This window comes from Chenopodium quinoa, unplaced genomic scaffold, assembly GCF_001683475.1.
Source record: "Chenopodium quinoa cultivar QQ74 unplaced genomic scaffold, ASM168347v1, whole genome shotgun sequence".
NCBI classification, from domain to species: Eukaryota; Viridiplantae; Streptophyta; class Magnoliopsida; order Caryophyllales; family Amaranthaceae; genus Chenopodium; species Chenopodium quinoa.
In genome coordinates, this window is record NW_018742987.1 from 2,196,566 (window position 1) to 2,219,671 (window position 23,106).

At 35.4% G+C, this 23,106-nt stretch overlaps 3 protein-coding genes across 3 annotated transcripts; 1 reads left to right on the forward strand and 2 right to left on the reverse strand.

The window, feature by feature from the left end:
• The first annotated feature begins 793 nt into the window (after positions 1 to 793).
• LOC110729726 (zinc finger CCCH domain-containing protein 48-like) lies at positions 794 to 7,928 on the forward strand. The gene is made up of 9 exons (XM_021909511.1): positions 794 to 1,767; positions 2,270 to 2,362; positions 3,575 to 3,664; positions 3,768 to 3,869; positions 4,527 to 4,673; positions 4,783 to 4,902; positions 5,030 to 5,089; positions 6,970 to 7,067; positions 7,326 to 7,928. The coding sequence occupies exons 1-9, from the start codon at positions 1,267 to 1,269 to the stop codon at positions 7,465 to 7,467; spliced, it is 1,353 nt and encodes a 450-aa protein (XP_021765203.1). The 5' UTR covers positions 794 to 1,266; the 3' UTR covers positions 7,468 to 7,928.
• A 312-nt stretch (positions 7,929 to 8,240) lies between these two features.
• On the reverse strand, positions 8,241 to 11,479 carry LOC110729727 (sorbitol dehydrogenase-like). The gene is made up of 6 exons (XM_021909513.1): positions 11,277 to 11,479; positions 11,118 to 11,185; positions 10,442 to 10,678; positions 9,556 to 9,846; positions 8,715 to 8,902; positions 8,241 to 8,619 (listed from the first exon to the last, which is right to left on the reverse strand). The coding sequence occupies exons 1-6, from the start codon at positions 11,380 to 11,382 to the stop codon at positions 8,427 to 8,429; spliced, it is 1,083 nt and encodes a 360-aa protein (XP_021765205.1). The 5' UTR covers positions 11,383 to 11,479; the 3' UTR covers positions 8,241 to 8,426.
• A 1,352-nt stretch (positions 11,480 to 12,831) lies between these two features.
• LOC110729728 (pentatricopeptide repeat-containing protein At2g29760, chloroplastic-like) lies at positions 12,832 to 16,342 on the reverse strand. The gene has a single exon (XM_021909514.1). It carries the CDS (start codon positions 16,268 to 16,270, stop codon positions 14,354 to 14,356), a length of 1,917 nt encoding a protein of 638 aa, XP_021765206.1. The 5' UTR covers positions 16,271 to 16,342; the 3' UTR covers positions 12,832 to 14,353.
• Between the last annotated feature and the right edge of the window lie 6,764 nt (positions 16,343 to 23,106).

Below are 23,106 nucleotides of genomic sequence, written 5' to 3' on the forward strand. Positions count from 1 at the left end.
TTTTTAGGTCACAATATTTCCTTGCCACACCCAAAGTAGGGAATTTGTTTTTTCAATCAATTTCCTTGACTAGCAATGTTAAATGACATTTCCTGTTTCGGGCTTAACAACATTGAAATATCTAAAATGCTTTGTTGACAATAATGTTCTAATACTTATGAGTTTATTGAAGAGTAATATGTGGAGAGAGTTAAAGGGAGGAACAGGAGTCGTGCCTTCGTGTATTTAGACAATGGAAGGTGATAATGGGTTGAAGAAGTGCAAATTTCCATTGGATCATTAGTAATGAAAAGAAGCTATAAGTTTATATTTTTTTCATTTCCATCAAATAAATCAAAATAAGTTTATATGTTTTCATTTCCATCAAATACTAATATCTCAATTCTCAATTTGACGAAACACAACAATGCTATGGAGTACTCTTATGTGTTTTCTTTGTAGGTTTTATTTGATTTAAACTATTTTATGAATAGGTACAAAATCGTTCATACCAACAAGTTTGTCAAGCAAAATTTTTTGTTATTAAACATTAAGGTAAGTTGGGTAACAACTAGCACTATTTACTTGATTCAAATAATAGTGTTTGATAATGCGAACTGGATGGTAACTTTTAGCTTTTAAAGTAGCACTTTCTGTTAAAAACTACAAAAAAATTTCCCTTAAAATGTTAACATTCAAATTTTGCCTTTTATCTTCACTAAACAACTGCTTTAACTATTTTTATTTTCACATAGTGTTAATTTGACAATTATATATCTCATATGGAGTATCAATTAACATCTGCTCCATAAAACCTACAAATACCAAATACCTAATACACAATATCATTTATTTCCACATCTATTCAGCTACCAACTAATTCAAAGTTCAAACTACAATACGAGGTAGTAATAATCAATTTTGCCGAACACGCCCTTACTATCTTGGGTGGCGATGATCGAGTCGGATCTTCCACTTCCAAAGTTCCATTGTGAACTCTTCCGTTTTCGATCCCTACCCAAAACAAAATTTTATCCTCGTGCGTGTAGATGGCGCGTTACAACTAGTACTAACTAATAAATATTTACTCCCAAAACCAAAACCCAAATCTTCTTCTTCCACCGCCGTATTTCTTTCTCTCTCCTCCGACCACCGCCTTCCCCACCTCCTCCACTAACACCCACCAAAACAAAAACCCCCTTTTTCTAATCAAAGAACCCTAATTTCTCTCTCCTCCCAATTTCCCCAATTCAATCAATTCATCAATTTCAATTTTTTTCCCCAATAATGGATTTTGATTCAAACGGCGGCAATAAACGAGTATTCCATCGACTCGGAAACAAACAATCTCAACCTCATCACCAACACCAACAATCTCATTATCCTCAAAATCAAAAAGTTTGTTATCACTGGCAAGCTGGAAGATGTGCGAGAAACCCGTGTTCTTTTCTTCACAGAGAACTTCCTCTTCCTCCTCCTACTACACACCCTTCTTCTTCTTCATCTTCTTCGTCGTCGTTTAATGGCCCTGCGAAGAGGGCTCATGGTGGTTTGGGCGGTGGTGGTCAGAGAAATGACGGCTTTTCGAGCCGTAAAAACCCTAATTTTAATAATACTTGGGGTAGACCTGGTGGTACTAGTGGTGGGGTTCCTCCGAAGAAGATGGAAAGAGTTTGTAATTTCTGGGTTCAAGGGAAATGTAATTATGGTGATGGTTGTAAATTCTTGCATTCTTGGTCGATTGGTGGTTCCTTTTCACTTTTGACTACTCTTGAGGGTCATCAGAAGGTATTTTCATTTGTTTTTAGTACTGTTTAATTTGATTTTGTTTATATTAGGGATTGTTTATGTTTCATCATGATTCAATCTGATCAAACTGTAGTTGAGATTTGTGTATTTTACATGATCATGATAATTTACACATAGTAACTAATGCTGCTTGAGTTTGATGGGTTTGGTTTATCGGGTTTTGGGAGCTGTGTTTGATGGGTTGAATTCTTGTTCGGGGAGTAATTTTATTGTTTTGTTTGATGCAATCTTCACTATTTAATCTGATCAAACTGTAGTTGAGACTTGTGAATTTTACATGATCATGACAGTGTACTCATAGTAACTAATGCTGCCTGAATTTGATGGGTTAGGTTTATCGGGTTTTTGAAGCTGTGTTTGATGGGTTGAATGCTGTTTTATTTGGTGTTTCTATGTTTTGATTGATGCTAAAATTGGAAATATCCTCCTCCTAGGGGGACTTGATTTACAGTGCGTTTGAATTGATGTGTTTTCGGGTCAGGTTGTAACTGGGATCACTTTGCCATCAGGGGATAAGCTTTACACAGGCAGTAAAGACGAGCATGTCAGGATTTGGGATTGTGCATCAGGACAGGTTTGTTCTTTTTTATTCGAATATGCTCTTTAACTTTTGTTTTAGTGATTAGCAGATTGCTGTTCTTTATTGTATGGTTGATGTATTGATGCTATTTGGACTTTTCACTCCATACCTAATTTTTTAATTTATTATATATTTTGGACTACAGTGTACAACGCGATTTGTTTGGAAATTATTTGAACAAGTGTCCACTTAACTAACACTTTTTGCATCATATTATTTGTCACTTAAAATATCAATGCACTATTATGGGTTGGCTTAAAATACCAGAATGATGATACTTGTTATTATTACCATTATAAACTCTCATATCATTAACCTTTGATCATATTCTTAATTTTTGATCATATTCTTAAAATAAACTTATTTTTAGGATGGAGATAGTAGACCAAAATCATTCAGCTGTACCTGAAATCAGCCAAATGCTATCATACTTTACTTACCTTTTTGCATTTTTTTTTTTGGGCGCAGTATAAGTGGTCATGCACAGCAATTTATTCCCTTACCCCTAACATATACTCTATATTGGGCTATGACCCTATGTATTTTATTAGTTTAAAACCTTTTGGTTTGTTAAAAATAGCCTCCCCGTCTCCTCGATCACCTGGGTTGAAATACTCTGCTTTGCTAGAATACTCTTTATGGCGTATAAATTAGATATGGGTGTGTCCTTCACATAGACAAGATTGGTTACGTGTACAATTTGTTGGGCATAAGTGCATGTGGCTTCTACATGTAAAAGACCTTTACATGCTAGAGAACCTAATTTAGGCAATAAAATTGTATAGAGTTATTTGAATGAATCATATGAATTGTTGATTTAGGTTAATGTAAGAACTTGTAGAATCAATTGCACTAGACCAACTTTTAACATGTATCAATGTATGTGTGTGATATTTGGAGGTTTGACATTATATATCATAGTCTGCGAAAGTTGTTAAAAGTGAAGCTATGGCATCCTGTAACTATGGAGCTTATTGTCGAATTTGCTTGTTTTGTAAATGGATTAGTCCTAGATTAATTGGAAAGTGTGCAACTTTGACATATGTGATGTCTGATGTGTCATCGTGTTCACTTCTCTTGCTTTTCCCAATTTTGTGAGCCATTGACAAATCCTTAGGTCTTGAGATTTTCTTATTCTCATTTTAAAAAAAAAAATATGCGCTTCTTATTGGGAACATACTTCTGCATTGTTGCCTGTTTTTGTAGTGTGTCAGTGCTGTTCATTTGGGCGGAGAAATTGGCTGTATGATCAATGAAGGGCCCTGGGTTTTTATAGGGTTGCCAAATATGGTCAAGGTGAGGTGGGATGCAAGATTTTCTGTGAGATAATATATAAAGTTCACACTTACTTTTTATAATAAGCTAATGTGTGAAGTTTCTTGATTCGTCATATTTGCAGGCATTGAACATTGAGACTGTCACTGATATGAGTCTCAGTGGACCTGTTGGTCAGGTTTATTCTCTGGTGGTGGGGAATGATATGCTGTTTGCTGGCATACAGGTGATTGATTTTTCTGTTCAGTCTGAATTAGTGTTTTGATGATTTTGGTAGTATATATTTGTTTCTAGTGTTGGCTTACCATGAAAAAGAAAATTACAGAGGCTTATTGGTTTCTGTTGCTGAAAGCTTTCTTTATTTTTAAGCATCATTAGATTCTGGATATAAGTGAGTTGCTTGAATGTTTGAGCTAAAGCTAATATTGTTTTCATTATTACAGTAGATGCTTTTCAGTTTTGATGACTCTCGCCGTCCATTAATGATAGGATACATCTTCTTTGGATTGTCTCAAATTACTTCTTTTTATATTTAGTTTGTAATTCTTACCATTTATCCATATTCCTTTTTCCTTAGTGATAGTTTTTAGGAAAGAAGATGCAAAAACTTATCCCAATTCCTTAAAAAAGACCTTCAGTTTCACTATCAAATATTTATCCAAATGTCCAATGAAGGCAACAATCCATATATTATATCTTCAACCCTATTTCTTTATTTATCTGCTTATGTTTTTACTCTCCTTTTATTACTACTTTTAATTTCTGTGTCAAACTAAAGTCTGAAGATTTGGAACTGAGGAATGTTTCTTTCTGCTGAAACTTTGATATGCTTTTATACCTGTATTTAAGTTTATTCAAAGCTAGGTATCTTTTTTTCTTGTAGGATGGGAATATATTGGCTTGGAAATTCAACCCGGCTACTAATTGCTTTGAACCAGCTGCATCCCTTACGGGGCATACAAGTGCTGTTGTTACTATGTTTGCCGGAGCTAATAGACTCTATTCTGGTTCAATGGATAATTCTATAAGGGTAAGCTGTTTCATGATATTGATATCAGTGTTTATTAATGCTTTACTTTGCTTTTCCGAGGTATTGTTATTTATAGTCTCCAGTTTGATCTTAATATTGCCTTTTACAGGTGTGGAATCTTGAGACATTGCAATGCATACAGATTTTGACAGAGCACACTTCTGTTGTTATGTCTGTTCTTTGTTGGGAGCAGTTTCTATTATCAGCTTCACTGGACAACACTATAAAGGTTGTTATTTGTTTGCCTAGTTGATAATTTTGGCCAATAAATGGAATTTGTATGGCTTTGTTTTGGCCACCGTTTTCATGACTTCTTTTTTCCTTAACCCTTCTGCAACTTGATTGTTTTTGTGCAGGTCTGGGCTGCTACTCCAAGCGGAAACTTGGAAGTGACTTATACTCATACTGAAGAGCATGTATGTTTAAAATATTTTCTTGTCATTTTAAGCATTTCTTTGCTTGCTATTTTAAGCTACATTTCTTCCGATTAGTGATTTTAAGCTACATCTCTTTGCTTTGCTCTAAGGATCATCCATTTGGTCTGAAGTTTTTGTTTAGTATTGTAAGGCATAACCTCAGTACCTGACAATTTGGACTTAGTTGCATTGAAGCTGTATCATATTTGAGGTGCACAAATTAGCCATGATTCTTATGAAACTACTAAATTATTTCTGCTAAGAAACAATGTAAAAGCTATTCGATTGGTCAACAATTTCTTTCTTTAATCAGTGAGGTTGTATCCCATGAAATAGCTTAGGAAAAGGTGATCCTGGGGATTGAATTTTGGTTATGTGGGTTAGATTGTTGCACTTAGGTGTGCACCTGATCCCATGAGACGTTGAGGTAGTGCTTCTTGCAAAACATGCCTGGTTGCAATTTTTTGTTCGTGAGGTCTAAGGATTTAGTGTAGGGTTTGTGGGGGAAATATGAGAAGTAGAGAGGGGGAGAGTGGGGGATACCCAAATTAAGGTCGTACCTGGGTTTATGTGAATTGTGTTTTACTGTGTCTGACATGTTGGTATAAATTAATAGACTTTACACTGTGTTTGGATAAAAAAGGAGGAAGGAAAAGAAGGGGAGGGAGGTGAAGAGGAGGGGAGGGAAGAATGTTGAATTTTCCTTTCAAATCTCTCCATTGTTGGAGGGATCAATTTCCAACAATTTAATCCCTCCATTTCTCTCCCCTCCAATTCCCTTCCTTCCTCATTTGTTATCCAAATGAAAGAATTTCCATCTCTCCATTTCCCTTCCCTTCCTTTCCCTCCATTTCCTTCAATCCAAACACACTGTTACTCTCTAATCAATCTAATCTGCTTCTCATTATTGCTGGTCAGCAGAAACTTCATGCGCATAAATACTTGTCTAAGTTTATTCCAAGGCTGAGGTTGAAGCCCAAGTTACTTTTTCTAGCTTAGGTAGACAGCAAAAGAAAAACCGCATAGTAACTTAAGTGCATTATTGCTAACTTGTGATTGTCTGGGGTGTACGTGGATATGCTTGCTCTGTTCCCAGTTTTGATCACAACCCTCTCTCATTGTGTAAACATTTTTTTAAAATAATGATGCATTCTCTGTGAAAGCAATGAAGTCTGCTTATCACCTCCTTGAGTTTTGCTTTAACTATTTATTTATTTTTTATTATTATTATTTAAAAAAAAAAAAAAAATAAAGAATATGAGATCATCTTTGGCTGTGGCATTGCTTTGATTCAGCCAAGATTTGATCAGTTAAGGATTTTATTTCTTTTTGGTAGCTTGGTAGAAGAGGTAGTTTTGGATTGAAGACTTGAGAACACCATTTCATTGATAATAACCAGTGGTTATTTACCACCTAAAGCACTACACTACCTTCTATGCACAAAAGAGCTTTTGTAGTGCAGTTAATCTGACTGAATTAGGTGTGCATTTTGTAGTTTATATGTAATCATTTTATGTGGAATTTGTTTCTTGTTTCTTGTGGGAATGAATCAAGCCAACCTTCTATGCACAAAAGAGCCAAATTGTTCCAACTCCAAGCCCCACCAAGTCAACCATTTATTCTAGTTTGTAAAGCACATGTTTACAGGTAGGATTAAACTTTACATTCACTCTTTCACCATCTCACTCCAGGCCTCCAGCTATACAAAATAAATTTATCATTGCCCTACTTCCTTGGTGCCGGGGTGATTGTTCTGTTGCTTGTTTAGTAGATTACCCTTAATTGGCGTAGGAATCCACTGGGTTTTAACTCCTTCCATAATCTTCCTTCTTTGATTAAGTTACCAATTGAGTTTTGATTTGTGGTTGTTTAATTTGCAGGGTATACTCACTCTCTGCGGGATGTTTGATGCAGAAGCAAAGCCAGTGTTACTGTGTTCCACCAATGACAATTTTGTCCACATATATGACTTGCCATCGTAAGTTTTTATCCTAGTGTAGGAAATCCATGTCATTCTACCACCATACTTAGAAAATCTATTAACATTGGTCATGGGTTGGGCCTCACTCAAATTTAAATGGGCTAGTTTTGGCCTGGTGTTGGCCCTGAAAGCTGGGTAAATTTGGCTTGTACAATTATACATCATGGAATTGAATATATTCTACTTGTGTCAGGTTGTGTGCGTGATGTGTTTAATGATTATGCATGTTATAGATAATTATCTGTTCTTCTTTAGGTTTATGGAGAGGGGCAAGATTATTTCAAAGCAAGAGATTCGAGCTATTCAAGCAGGTCCTAGCGGATTATTCTTTACCGGTGATGGAAATGGTCAAGTGAGGGTTTGGAACTGGTTAGCAGAACCAAAGACAGCTATGTAGCACTATTTATTTTTCATGGCAGTTAGCCCTTCAAGTTTTCTCTCTATTTTTTTGTTTCCTTTGGTCATCGTTGTTGAGGAACTGCGAGAAGATAATCCTGGCTGATGTTCCTTGTTATTGGCCACAAACTTGGCACCTTTGAAGTTGTCTTCTACAATGATAAGGACTACTCTTTTGGTTGAGCAAATTGTTACTACACTCCACAGCAGCTTTGCTGTGATTTATTATGTATTTATAGCAAATGAGGGAATGATATTGTGTAATGCTTGTGTATGTAACCATTAAGTGATTTTGCTAGTGTATTTAGCCCTTTTTGAAGTAAAATTCATATCATTACTCTTTGAGGAAGAAGCATACCTAAAGCTTAATTTTCTTTGACTCTTAGTTTTATGTTAATGATTACCTTGTATCAACCCCAAAAAGAACTGAAATAATTGACAATTTAAAGTGTACATTTTGCACTTAGTTTCCCTTTGCTATATGCTTTTTACCAAGTTTTGTTCTAAAGTTGGGGCTAAGTGGCTAACTAGTCCTATGAATCAGTCCAACATCTTTCTTATAGTATGTGCATTCTATTTAAATCTTCCCTTATTTTACACCTTATATACTCCTTAACTTCTTACTTGGATTGTGGTGGTTAAAAAGTAGCAAGCAAAGCTATTTATGTTGGGTGTGCTGCTCATAAGAAAAAAAAAACGCTAACATATGAGGAAGTAGAACCTGTATGGGCAGTAACCTCTCCCTTGAGGCTTTGCTAATTATAACAAACATGATGCATCAATAATAATATTATTTTAATTAAAACCCGGTTTTATGGTTTTCAAAGTACACTTGCATAGGAAAGCTATAAAGCAGCAATTAGTAATCTTTTATGCTTTTATTGTCTAAGTATTTCTGAACTCTGCTGTGTAAACTTAGCTTCACAAACTTTTGGTAACCAATACTCATTGCACACTTCCTTACAGATTGAACATAACCTTAATCGCATCACCACCACGAGCACTGGTTTCAAAAGCTTCTTCTACCTCCTTCTGTGAGAACCCGAACCTGTGAGTAATGAGAGGCTTCACATCGATTTTACCACTAGTAAGAAAGTCGATGCATAGAGGCCAAGTATTTTTGTAACGGAAAACACCCACAACATCTACTTCCCTGAAATTAAGAATGGAACACATTATTAGAGTCTAAACATATAGTTAGTGGCCTATTTATAAGCTTTGCATTTTTTCCTATTAAAAAAACAATACCTTACAGCTGCAGCGGTGAGAGGAACATTCATCTCGCCATGGCCCATCCCAATTAGGCACACTTTACCACCTTCACCTGTTGCACGAAGAGCAGTTGACAAGGTCTTGTTAAAACCTGCACAATCCAAAGTAACATCCACACTTCTCCCCATAGCTTTGCGAATTTGCTCAACTTCTTCTGGTATGTCCTGTGGAAGGAAAGAATAATTAGGAGCATAATTAATGTATCATAAAATCATTAAATTTCCAATTGAAATTTATTATCACATACTATACTCTTAGAATATCTACAAAAAGTTGTCACCTTTTATAATAAAGTTTTCGGTTTATACCATCTTAAATAGAGTGGCGGAGCTAGCATTTTTATTGCGGTTGAAATTCATTAAAATTAGTTCTTACTTAAATGTAAATGATTTTAGTATTCAAATCAATTAAATAAAACATTTACTAGTATAAACACTATTGAAATTGCTTTAAAATCATTTAAAAAAAAATCATATATATTGCACACATGTTACACGTGTAATATTTGACACATATGATGTGTATTTTAAATTGATAATATTCTGAATTTGTATGTCTTTTCCATATTAAATATTTTTTTTTGAAAGAAATAATAAATAATTATCTTTTAAATACTGTATTTGTAATTTATTTTTTAAAAATTTAATTAAGTAGAGTTAAATTGACCCTTTTGCTTAAATAGACTTGCAAAAAAGTTATTATGGGGGGTTAAGTCATCACTACTACCATGTTTGGACTAAGTAGTTTGTGTGACAGAAGCCCTATAAGTTTAAGGATTTCCAATGTTGAGAAAATTGTTTATAAAGAAGAAGCAAACCTGCATATCGGTTGAAACCTTGACAGTTTCATCTGCACCAAGTTTCTTTGCAACAGATAAACGATATTCATCTACATCCACTATGACTATTCTAGGGGCTCCAAAAGCACGAGCTGCCAGCAATGTCACAAGCCCGATAGGTCCAGCTCCCATGATCAATGTTGTGGTCTCAGGACCAACATTGGCACGGCGACAAGCATGGATACCAACACTTAAGGGCTCACACATAGCTCCTTCTTCCAAACTAACATTCTCTGGGAGTTTGAAGCATAAATCAGCAGGATGTACCACCTGCCACAAGTCATAGAAACATGTTTTCATATTAACTTTAAACTATTATTTGTTGCATAAAACATTAATTGCAAAAGCATCAAGAAAACTTATATAAGTTCATCACTTCATTAGCTAACACTGAGTTTCCGGAGGATTTTGTTAAGCGGGAAAGAAAAAGACAACACCCTGTATCTATCCCAATGAGGAAGCCTCCAACTATCTCCCTCGTTTTCCCCTTATATACATGAGTAAAACATCATATTGATTGATCAAATTCTGATAATGAGCCTAAGTTGGATTACCAGCAATAGAATTCCAAAACATTCTTTGTGATATGAGTACAAAAATATACATTAAACAAACCACCATATATATGTCAACATAAAATCTTGGCATCCATTCGAAACTAGTTATCACATTATATCAACCTATTATATTTAAGAGTATGACATCATGTCACAAATCAATTTTTTTATATCATGTTACCTTATTTCCATTATCTTCACATTGTTAAATTCAAGTACAGACGTATAAGGAATTCAGTCATAAACCATTACTAAATGTAGCTATTAATTCCGGATAACCGCACTAGAAGGTTTCAAAAAATAGTTACCTGATTTGCAAGAGAGCCATGAACAGGAGGAGTTGCAAAGAACTTCATCTCAGGGCACAGATTGTAGCGGCCGTCTTTGCAGACATTACAACGCCAACAACTGATCCCAGGCTCCAAAGCCACTCGATCGCCCGGTACTAATGTTTTAACATCACTTCCAACTTCTTCAATTATCCCAGCACATTCATGTCCAATTACCATTGGCTCTTTCACTATGAAATCAGCACATCTTAAGGTCTACAAAATCAAACAAGAAACCAAAAAAAAAAAAAAAAAAAAAAAAAATGTGAATAGGCTCTTTCACTATGATATCAGCACATCTTAAGGTCTACAAGATCACAAAAAAAAAAAAGAAGAAAAAAGTGAATAAGCTTATTATTCACCCAATTCAATTCCTTAGTATCTGATGTTTGATCATTTTTAGCATGCATGCTCATATAATTAATCAAGCATACTATAAGCTAAATTAAGTAGCAAAATCAATTCCTTTATTCACTAAATTAAATCTCCTAGTATCTGAATATGAGATGGCTTGATCATTAGCATGCATGTCCATTAACAGCAATCAAGCATAAATTAAGCTAAAATAAGAAGAAAAAACCAATTCTTTTTAATGAATTTCAGAATTAAAATAGCAGGAAAAGAAAGCTGAATAATAAAGATGGGATTTTTATACCTTGAGATAGTGAACATCACTTCCACAAATACCAACAGCCTTCATCTTGATTCTTACATCATATGGTCCTTGAGAAATTCACAAGAAAATATGCAAAAGATTAGATTTTTAACAAGGAAAAAACAAGAAACAAAGAAAGGTTGAAGTAGAAGTAAATACCAAGAGGAGGGAGCTCAAATGGTTGGATTTTGAGAGTGTTAATCCCAGTTAACCAAGCAGCCATGTTCTGCTCTCCATCTTTTTCAGAGTTTCCTCCCTTACCCATTTTTCTCTCTCTAGCTCTTTATCTTTCTCTCTCTTACTAGGTGTTGTGTTTCTTGGTGAGTTTTTTTTAACTGATTGAAGGGCTATTTAAAGTTGACAACTTTGAGCTGAGGTTGCACAACTTCAACTACAATTTCCAATATTTTATTTTATATCTGTTCTAACTAAGTCAATTATGTAGATAAAGTAATTGGATTGTTGAAATCAAGTTCAATTTCGGTCAAGATTAAGTGAAATTCCGTGTATCGGTTTGGGTGGTTCATATGTGTATGGTGTATCTATTACATGTTTTTTTAAGGGCTAGAATTAATTTAGGACTTGTTTGGTATCACTCTAATTTTTATTTGTATTATGAAAAAAAATCCTTATCCGATGATTTTGAAAGTAAATCAAGATGATTTGATAACATGACTATATTTTTCACTTACTTAAAAGTCACAACCGACGGTCAAAGAGCATTATGTAAATACGTTAAAAATCAAATGTTCCATTTATATAAAAATTGAGGGAATTTTTTTCTCTCATCTCATATCCCTTGATTTTCTCACATCTATCAACTATAACTAAAACAAGTAATTGCTTACCTCATGTCATTTTTTTTGAAATATTAAACTTTTTACAACATCATCTTTTTATATAAAAAATATTTCTTGTTTACAAAACTTTTAGAAAAATGTATGAAATCCGAATAATAAATACTCCGATAAGAGAGCTAATGAAGAAATATCAAAGTAAAATTAACATTAATACACAGATTGATGCTTGATTTGTCATGCAATTCTTAATACTATCTAACGCCCCAAAACGCTCATTAGCAAAATCTAGAACAAATTATTCAATTCGTTCGTGCACACGAGACTTTTTTTTTTTGACAAAACCCGCAGATTAGCTCATATTATTAAATTCACCAAAAGTTCTATATCGTTACATAAAACCCCTTAATTTCAGTGGGATACTCTTCAAGCCAAACACGATACTCACTATATATAATAAAAACTTAATTTTGCTAAGTTATGAGCAACCACATTGCCCGACCTTCTAACAAACGAAAAGGAACATCTCTAACTAGGGTTGTACAGAGTGCGGTTTAGACCGCACCAAACCCCAAACCAAACCACAATTTTGCGGTTTGAAAATTGCGGTGCGGTTTTTCAAAATGATCAAACCGCGGTTTGCGGTTTGGTGCGGTTTCCAAAATTATTGAGATCAAACCGCACTTTAATGCGGTTTGCGATTTTTATACTATATTTTCATTAAAATTATATAAAAGAACTAAAATATAAGAGCTAATTTTTACTATTAGTTAATTAAAGGTTAATAAAAAGAGTTAAATATTTAAATTATCAACCAATAATTGTAATATAAAATAAAAGTTTTGTTTTAAAAAGAATAATTACAATTTTAATAAAATATGGTTAAACCGCAAACCGCATCTTGCGGTGCGATGTGGTCCGTTTTTTTAAAAGTGTGGTTTGGTGCGGTTTGATGCGGTTTATGATCCAAACCGCACCGCGAACACCCCTATCTCTAACAGCCACGAGCAAGCCTAAGGATATCCCTCACCAAGTTACCAAACTCACACGGAGGAGAGAAACCCTTTTTAACATGATAGAAAACCTTTATGTTATGCACACGAGACTAATTAATATACTATTAACCCTACTACAATGATCTACTAACCCCACTAACATCTCATTCACTTCGTTATTGAACCAGTTTAGTGAGCAAAAAATATTAAAAAAAAAAAAAAAAAAAAAAAAAAACTCAGTTGGGTGTTGGATCGTGTAAATTTGATTTGGCAATTCACATTGGGTAATCAAATCGGTTACAGGGTGACTCGAATTTACTGGATAACCATGTTTTCTGTTGGTGTAGTACCTAGGTCATAAATATCATGTTCCATTTTTTACGAAACATAAATTTTTGCTTTGATAATATCGATTTCCAAAATTGTTGCTTATCCTGAGGCTCTAATTCCTGCTGACTTTGTCGATTTTGTTTGAATGCAAAAATCATCCAATGCATGAAAGCAATTTGCTAAGCTACGATTTCCACACTGTGTCTTTGTTTTTTTCATTTAGTTCAAAATTTTTGTAACTAACTTTCAAAATTTCAGGGACCTTATCCTTGTACAGTCACCTCCAAGAAGGCAAGCAAGACTAGTCTTGTTCTCTGACCCACCAAAATTGAATGAAAATCACCTCCCTTCTCCCACAAGTGTAACATCTCTTTACATATATTGAGCATCAGGCCATCAGCTCCTAAATTCGGGAAGTAGCACCGACACAAATTATTACATGCACCTGAGAGTACCTAGAATGACGCTTCCACCAGTGCATGATGAGTCTGGTGACCACAGGCTGACTCATACGTATCACTGGGCTGGAGCATTGATGTGAGTCATGTGACTATGTGAGTACTTTTGGCCTCCTGGGTGATACACGAAATGTTTGGCCCAGGAAGCGAACATCACACATGAGCCCAAAGCCTACAAGTACTCCTGGCCTTCCGGGTGGTGAACAAAATGTTTGGCCCGGGAAGCGACCATCACACATGAGCCCAAAGCCTACAGCATATGTGCTACGAAACCCTAAATGGCATCGGCTTTGGGCTCATGGCATTGGCTTTGGGCTCAGATGGCTAGGCACCACGAACTCGCTACCTACGCCTTTGGAACTTCACATGATGGCTTCTGCACAATATTTGTAATGATCATTAAGACAGTTAAACGCGCTATAGAGCTCAACGCCAAGCCCAAGCTGAAGGCTAACACACTTGAATTTCTCCTTGGAAGGACACAGGCACACGGCAGGCTCTAAGCACCAAAAGCTCAAACTTATTTTATACTGCTTCAGGCTGTTGGCTTTAACCCAATGCTAATTTGAATGTGCTGCAGAAGCAACCGTATGCCCAAACTGAAGGCTATGACAACAAAATTTCTCGTGGACAAAGGGGCATAAACACCGTGAATTTTACCTAGTTGCTTCAACAGAACTCCAGGCTGATGGCTTTTGCACGCGGTTTTCCTCCATCAAATCTCTGTACTTCATAGCAGCATCCCATCTTTCTGCGCCTGCATAAGCATCCGATAAAAGTACATAGTTTCCACTATTACTAGCATCTGATTCAAGAAGCTTACTTGAAACAATCTCAGCTAAGGCAACATTTTTATGTAGCTTGCAGGCACTCAACAAGATTCTCCATAATACTGCATCAGGAGGTGTTGTCATCTTGAGTATCAAGTTATATGCTCTCTCTAATTCACCAGAACGACTCAAGAGATCAACAACACAACCATAATGTTTCATTTGTGGGATAATTCCATAGATTCTATACATACTATCGAAAAATTCCATCCCCTTGTCTACCAATCCAGCATGCGAGCAAGCTAGCAATAAGCCGACAAAGGTTCCATTAGTTGGCCTTACGTTTTTGCATAACATTTCCTCAAATAGCTGAACAGCAGAATCAGCAAAACCATTTACAGCAAGTCCTGCTATAAGTGCAGTCCATGAGACAGAGTCTTTATCACTCATACCTTGAAAAACTTGTAATGCCATCATAACATCCCCACATTTGCAGTACAAATCAATTAAAGAGTTACCAACATACATGTCTACTCTGATATTATGCTCAATTATGAATTCATGAATTTCCTTGCCCATGTCATGCATTCCTAGATGAGCACAAGCAGAAAGCACACTCGATATTGTAATTTCGTCTGGTTTAACCTTATTCAACATCATTTCCTGAAAAAGTTTCACAGCATCAGAAAATTTGCCTGCTTGTGAATACCCTGTAATCATTGATGTCCAAGAAACCACATCCCTCTTTGGCATTTCATGGAAGAGCTTCCTTGCCACAACCAAATTTCCGATTTTTGCATAACCTATCATCAAAGAATTCCAAGAGACGCTATTTCTATCACTCATCCAATCAAACACCCCCTGGGCTGAGTCCATCATCCGACGCTTTCCATACATATCAATCAAAGTATTCCCCAAATAAACATCTATATCAACACCACTTCTCTCAATGTAATCCACCATTGAATCAACAATATTCCACTCACTCAACACATTACAGGCCATGATAACTTTCACCATTGTCACAGCATCCGCCCTCACATTCGCCACCTGCATCGAATCGAAAACACCCAGAACTTCTGTATACTTATTGCATTGACTATACCCACAAATCAAAGAGTTCCAAGTGACCAAATCTCTCTCAGTCATTTCATCAAACACCTTCTGTGCAAAAACCATTTCCCCACATGATCCATACATATGTATCAAAGCATTTGACACAAACAAATATGATTCATACCCAAGTTTTAATCCATGAACATGAATCTTTTTACCCTGCAAAACATCTGAAACACGACCACATGCCTTAAGAACAAATATAAAAGTCAAATTATTCCCAGTTAACCCATAGTTTCTCATATCATTATACATATAAATTGCTTTAATTGGATCATCACTTTTGGATAATCCCTTTATCAAATGATTCCATATTAACAATGGGGGTCTTTGAATTTGATCAAATACAATCTGGGCTTTGTGTAATGTGGTTGAGGAGAGAGAATATGAGCGCAAAACTAGAGAAATTGAATCTGGGTCTTTGTGTTTTTGGGTTCTGATCAAATGGCCATGAAGCTCTTTAATGGCGTCGATTGAGGTTGAATTTCTGGGTGATTCTTGCGATTTGGTGATCGAAGTGAAGCTGCTTAATTGGCGTGAAAAGGGTTTAATAAATTGCATGGAAAATCTGGATTGAAGTATCATGAAGATTGGGGTTAAAAGGTATGATGGTTGAAATATCGAACCTAGTTTTTGGAATTTTAGCAAAATTTGAGATTTTGAGTAGTTCTTGATCTTAAAAGGCATTCAGTTCCCACCAAAAAAAAAATCCTAATTCATTGACATACAATTGTTTTTCTTTTCTTTTCTTTTTTTTTTTTTAACAAAATTGACATACAATTGTAAAATTGTAGTTTAATTAATTTTAGATAATGAAAATATCAATCAAATCCTAGGTCAATAACAAGTCGGGTTGATTTCGGGTCGAATTAGGAACGGGTCGGATTGAATTCAGGTCAGGTTAGTAAAAAGTCGAATTAAATTAAGGTTTTGATAAGTTAAAACGGGTTTGGGCCAATTTCGTTTCAAGTCGGATTCGGTGAAAGTTAATTAAATTGGCCATTGTAAATTGGTAAATAGGTGCAAGTTGTAAATCGGTAAATTGGTCATTTAAAAGCAAATTGAATGGTTCCAAACACCTAATTGGGATCCCGGAGGGTTTTAGGGACTATAGTAAACATTTCGGCAATTTTTATTTTCAGGCGAAAAAAAGTCAAAAAATTCCAAAATTGAAGGCTAATATCCACGTTTTTTGAGAAAATTTTGGAGGTTTCAAGACCCGGTGTCGAAAAGTCTTGAAATTCTATGGGATACATCTTAGGGTCATATAATGTCGTTTGGAACCATATATGATAATTATTTGCTGTCATAAATGTTCGTGGTAGGCTTGAATTAATGATATCAGTGCAAGTTGTAAACTGGTAAATTGGTAGTTAAAGGAAAATTGGATAATTCCACTCACCCAATTGGACTCCCGAAGGGTATAAGGGACCATGGTAAACATTTCGGCAATTTTTATTTCCTGACGAAAAAAAAATCAAAAAATTTCAAAATTGAAGGCTAATATCCACGCTTTTTGAGAAAATTTGGAGTTTTCGGGGCCAGGTGTAAAAAAGTATTAATATTTTAGGAGATACATCTCGGGGTCATACAATGTCGTATGGAACCATAAATGATCATTATATGTTGTCATAAATGTTCGTAATAGACTTGAGTTAATGAAATCCGTGCGAATAGTAAACCGGTAATTAAATTGGCCGTTTAAAGGCAAATTGGATGGTTCCACGTACCAACCCAATTCAACTCCCGGAGGATATTAGGGACCATGGTAAATATTTCAACAATTATTATTTTCTGGCGAAAATAAGTCAAAAACTTCCAAAATTGAAGACTAATATCCAAGCTTTTTGATAAATTTTGGAGGTTTCGGGGCCTAGTGTCGAAAAGTCTTGAAACTTTAGGGGATACATCTCAGGGTCATATAATGTTGTTTTTAACCATATATGATCAATATTTAATGTCATAAATGTTCGTGGTAGGCTTGAATTAATAAAATCGGAGCAAGTTGAAAACCGGTAAATTGGTAGTTTAAAGGCAAATTGGATGGTTCCACCCACCCAATTGGACTCCCGGAGAGTATTAATTAGGGACCATGGTAAACATTTCGACAATTTTTATTTCCGGGCGAAAAAAAAATCAAAAAATTTCAAAATTAAAGGCGCTAATATCCACGCTTTTTGAGAAATTTTAAAGATTTTGAGGCCCGGTGTAGAAAAGTATTAATATTTAAGGGGATACATCTCGGGTCATATAATACCGTATGGAACCATATATGATAATTATATGTTGTCATAAATGTTCGTAGTAGGCTAGAGTTAATGAAATCCGAGTAAGATGTAAACCGGTAATTAAATTGGCTTTTTAAAACAAATTGGATGGTTCCACCAACCCAATTGGACTCGCGAAGGGGATTAGGGACCATGGTAAACATTTCGAAAATTTTTATTTTCTGGCAAAAAAAGTCAAAAAATTCCAAAACTGAGGGCTAATAACCACGCATTTTGAGAAATTTTGGAGGTTTCAAGGCCCGGTGCGAAAAGTCTTGATATTCTGTGGGATACATCTCGGGGTCATATAATGTCGTTTAGAACCATATATAATCATTAATTGTTGTCAAAAATGTTCGTGGTAGGCTTGAGTTAATGAAATTGGTGCAAGATGTAAACCGGTAAATTGGTCGTTTAAAGGCACATTGGATGGTTCCACCGGGGATATTAGGGACCATGGTAAACATTTCGGCAATTTTTATTTTTGAGCGAAAACAAGTAAAAAAATTCCACAATTGAAGGCTTAATATCCACGCTTTTTGATAAATTTTGGATGTTTTGGGGCCTGGTGTCGAAAAGTCTTGAAATTCTATGAGATATATCTCAGGGTCATATAATGCCGTTTTGAACCATATATAATCATAATTTGTTGTCATAAATGTTCGTGGTGGACTTGAATTAATGAAATCGGTGCAAGTTGTAAACCGGTAAATTGGTAGTTTAAAGGCAAATTGGATGATTCCACCCACCCAATTGGGCTCCCAAAGGATATTAGGGACCTCGGTAAACATTTCGACAATTTTTATTTCCTAGCGAAAAAAAAATCAAAAAATTTCAAAATTGAAGGCTAATATCCACGCTTTTTGAGAAATTTTGGAGTTTTCAGGGCCCGGTGTAGAAAAGTATTGATATTTTAAGAGATACATCTCCTGGTCATATAATTCCGTATGGAACCATAAATGGTCATTACATGTTGTCATAAATGTTCGTAGTAGGCTTGATTTAATAAAATCCGTGCAAGTAGTAAACCGGTAATTAAATTGGCCGTTTATTATAGGCAAATTGGATGGTTCCACCAACCCAATTAGACTCTCAACGGATATTAGGGACCATGGTAAACATTTCAGCAATTTTTATTTTCGGGCAAAAAAAAGTCAAAAAATTCCAAAATTGAAGGCTAATATCCACGCTTTTTGAGAAATTTTGAAGGTTTCAGGGCTCGATGTCGAATAGTCTTGCAATTTTAGGAGATACAACTATGGATCATATAATGTTGTTTGGAACCATATATGATCATTATTTAACGTCATAAATGTTCGTAGTAGGCTTGAATTCATGAAATCGGTGCAAGTTGTAAGTTGGTAAATTGGTTGTTTAAAGGCAAATTGGATGGTTCCATTCACCCAATTGGACTCGCGGAGGGTATTAGGGACCACGGTAAACATTTCGGCAATTTTTATTTTCGGGCGAAAAAAGCCAAAAAATTCCAAAATTGAAGGCTAATATGCACGTTTTTTGAGAAATTTTGGAGGTTTCTAGGCCCGGTGCGAAAAGCCTTGAAATTCTATGGGATACATCTCGGGGTCATATAATGCCGTTTAGAACCATATAAGGTCATTATTTGTTGTCATAAATGTTCGTGGTAGGCTTTAGTTAATGAAATCGGTTCAAGTTATAAATCGGTAAATTGGACGTTTAAAGGCACATTAGATGGTTCCACCCACCCAATTGTACTCCTGGAGGATATTAGAGGTCATGGTAAATGTTTCGGCAATTTTGATTTTCGAGCGAAAACAAGTCAAAAAATTCCAAAATTGAAGACTAATATCCACACTTTTTGAGAAATTTTGGAGTTTTCGGGGCCTAATGTAAAAAATTCTTGAAATTCTATGGGATACATCTCAGGGTCATATAATGCCGTTTGGAACCATATATGATCATAATTTGTTGTCATTAATGTTCGTGGTAGACTTGAATTAATGAAATTGGTGTCAGTTGTAAACCGGTAAATTGGTAGCTTAAAGGAAAATTGGAAGAATCCACCCACCCAATTGGACTCCCAAAGGATATTAGGGACCTCGGTAAACATTTCGACAATTTTTATTTCCTAGCGAAAAAAAAATCAAAAAAAATCAAAATTAAGGGCTATTATCCACGCTTTTTGAGAATTTTTGAAGTTTTCGGGGCCCGGTGTAGAAAAGTATTATTATTTTAAGGGATACATCTCGTGGTCATATAATTCTGTATGGAACCATAAATGATCATTACATGCTGTCATAAATGTTCGTTGTAGGCTTGATTTAATGAAATCCGTGCAAGTAGTAAACCGGTAATTAAATTGGCCGTTTAAAGGCAAATTGGATGGTTCCCCCAACCCAATTAGACTCCCGGAAGATATTAGGGACCATGGCAAACATTTCAACAATTTTTATTTTTGGGCGAAAAAAAGTCAAAAAAATCCAAAATTGAAGGCTAATATCCACGATGTCAAAAAGTCTTGCAATTTTAGGGGATACAACTCTGGGTCATATAATGTTGTTTGGAACCATATATGATCATTATTTAATGTCATAAATGTTCGTGGTAGGCTTGAATTTATGAAATCAGTGCAAGTTGTAAGTTGGTAAATTGGTTGTTTAAAGGCAAATTGGATGGTTCCACCCACCCAATTGGACTCCCGGAGACTATTAAGGACCATGGTAAAAATTTTGGCGATTTTTATTTCCAAGCGAAAAAGAAATCAAAAAATTTAAAAATTGAGTTAATGAAATTGGTGCAAGTTGTAAACCGGTAAATTGGTCGTTTAAAGGCACATTCGATGGTTCCACCCACCCAATTGGACTCCCGGTGGGTATTAGAGACCATGGTAAACACTTCGGAAATTTTTATTTTTGATCGAAAACAAGTCAAAAAATTCCAAAATTGAAGGCTAATATCCACGCTTTTTGATAAATTTTGGAGGTTTTGGGTCCGGTGTCGAAAAGTCTTGAAATTATACGGGATACATCTCAGGGTCATATAATGCCGTTTGGAACCATATATGATCATAATTTGTTGTCATAAATGTTCGTGGTAGACTTGAATTAATGAAATCGGTGCAAGTTGTAAACCGGTAAATTGGTAGTTTAAAGACAAATTGGATGATTTCACCCACCCAATTGGACTCCCAAAGTGTATTAGGGACCATGGTAAACATTTGGTAATTTTTATTTACGGGCAAAAAAAAGTCAAAAGTTTTTTTTAATTGAAGGCTAATATCCACGTTTTTTGAGAAACTTTGGGGGTTTAGGGTAGAGATGTGAATTCTATTAAACGGGTCGGGTTTGGGTCGGAAAGAGTGGGTCGGATCAAATCGCCGGGTCGGGTATTAGCGTGGATATTTAACTTTAATTTTAGAAATTTTTAACTTTTTTCGCCCTGAAATAATAATTGGCGAAATATTTACCAAGGTCCCTAATATCCTCCGGGAGTCCAATTAGGTGGGTGAAACCATCCAATTTGCCTTTAAACGACCAATTTAATTAACGGTTTATAACTTGCATGGATTTCATTAACACAAGTCTACAACGAACATTTATGACAACATATGATGATCATATATGGTTTTATACGGCATTATATGACCCCGAGATGTATCCCTAAATTATTAATACTTTTCTACACCGGGCCCCGAACCTCCAAAATTTCTCAAAAATCGTGGATATTAGCCTTCAATTTTGAAATTTTAATTTTTTTTCGTCCAAAAATAAAAATTGTCAAAATGTTTACCATGGTCCCTAATACCGTCCGAGAGTCTTATTGGGTGTGTGGAACCATCCAATTCAATTTGCCTTTAAACGACCAAATTACTGGTTTACAACTTGCACCGATTTTATTAACTCAAACCTACCACGACCATTATGACAACAAATAATGATCATATATGGTTCCAAACAGCATTATATGACCCCGAGATGTATCCCCTAAAATTTCAAGACTTTTCGACACCGGGCCCCGAAACCTCCAAAATTTCTTAAAAAGAGTGAATATTAGCCTTCAATTTTGGAATTTTTTGACTTTTTTTTGCCCATAAATAAAAATTGCCGAAATGTTTACCATGGTCCCTAGTACCCTCCAAAAGTCCAATTGGGTTGGTGGAACAATCCAATTTGCCTTTAAACGGACAATTTAATTACCGGTTTACAACTTGCACGGATTTCATTAACTCAAGCCTACTATGAACATTTATGACAACATATAATGATCATATATGGCTCCATACGACATTATATGACCCCGAGATGTATCCCCTAAAATATTAATATTTTTCTACACCGGGCTCCGAAACCTCCAAACTTTCTCAAAAGCGTGGAAATTAGCCTTCAATTTGAAATATTTTGATTTTTTTTTCAGCCGGAAATAAAAATTTCCGAAATGTTTACCATGGTTCCTAATACCCTCCGAGAGTGCAATTGGGTGGGTGGAACTATCCAATTTTCCTTTAAACGACCAACTTAGCGGTTTACAACTTGCACCGATTTCATTATAATTCAAGCCTACCACAAACATTTATGACAACAAATAATGATCATATATGGTTCCAAACGACATTATATGACCCCGACATGTATCCCATAAAATTTCAAGCCTTTTCGTCACCGGCCCCCGAAACCTCCGAAATTTCTCAAAAAATACGTGGATATAATACCTTTAATTTGTGAAAATTTTGACTTTTTTTCGCCCGAAAATAAAATTTTTTGAAATGTTCACCATGGTCCCTAATACCCTACGTGAGTCCAATTGGGTGTGTGGAACCATTCAATTTGCTTTTAAACGGGCAATTTGTTGGTTTACAACATGCCTATTTATCGGTTACAACGACCAATTTAATAATTAACTTGCATCGAACCCGACTTGAACCAAAATTGACCCAAACCCGTTTTAACACGTCAAAACCCGAATTTAACCCGATTTGTTACTAACCTGACTTGAATTCAACCCGACCTGTTCCTAACCCGACCCGAATATAAACCAACCTGTTACAAACCCGACCCGAAATCAACCCGACTTTTTATTGACCTGAACCAAATTCAACTCGACTTGTTATTGATCAGACCCGAATTTTTTTTATACCTTTTACCCAACATAAAAATTCAACCCGATCTATTACTAACCCGACTCGAAATTAATACGCTTGTTATTGACTCAACCTACATTCAACCCAAATTGTTCCTGACCCGATTTCAAACCACTTTAAATGCAATTTAGACCACCTTA

Bases quoted from the DNA above. Each gene is read 5' to 3' on its own strand.
- LOC110729728 (XM_021909514.1), bottom strand. From the start codon at position 16,270: ATGCCTTTTAAGATCAAGAACTACTCAAAATCTCAAATTTTGCTAAAA.
- LOC110729726 (XM_021909511.1), top strand. From the start codon at position 1,267: ATGGATTTTGATTCAAACGGCGGCAATAAACGAGTATTCCATCGACTC. The intron at 3,665-3,767 runs GTGAGGTGGGAT...TCATATTTGCAG, and splicing joins GGTTGCCAAATATGGTCAAG to GCATTGAACATTGAGACTGT. The intron at 7,068-7,325 runs GTAAGTTTTTAT...GTTCTTCTTTAG, and splicing joins CACATATATGACTTGCCATC to GTTTATGGAGAGGGGCAAGA.
- LOC110729727 (XM_021909513.1), bottom strand. From the start codon at position 11,382: ATGGGTAAGGGAGGAAACTCTGAAAAAGATGGAGAGCAGAACATGGCT. The intron at 10,679-11,117 runs GTATAAAAATCC...TTGATTTTGTAG, and splicing joins GTGATGTTCACTATCTCAAG to ACCTTAAGATGTGCTGATTT. The intron at 8,903-9,555 runs GTTTGCTTCTTC...TTCCTTCCACAG, and splicing joins AGGTTTCAACCGATATGCAG to GACATACCAGAAGAAGTTGA.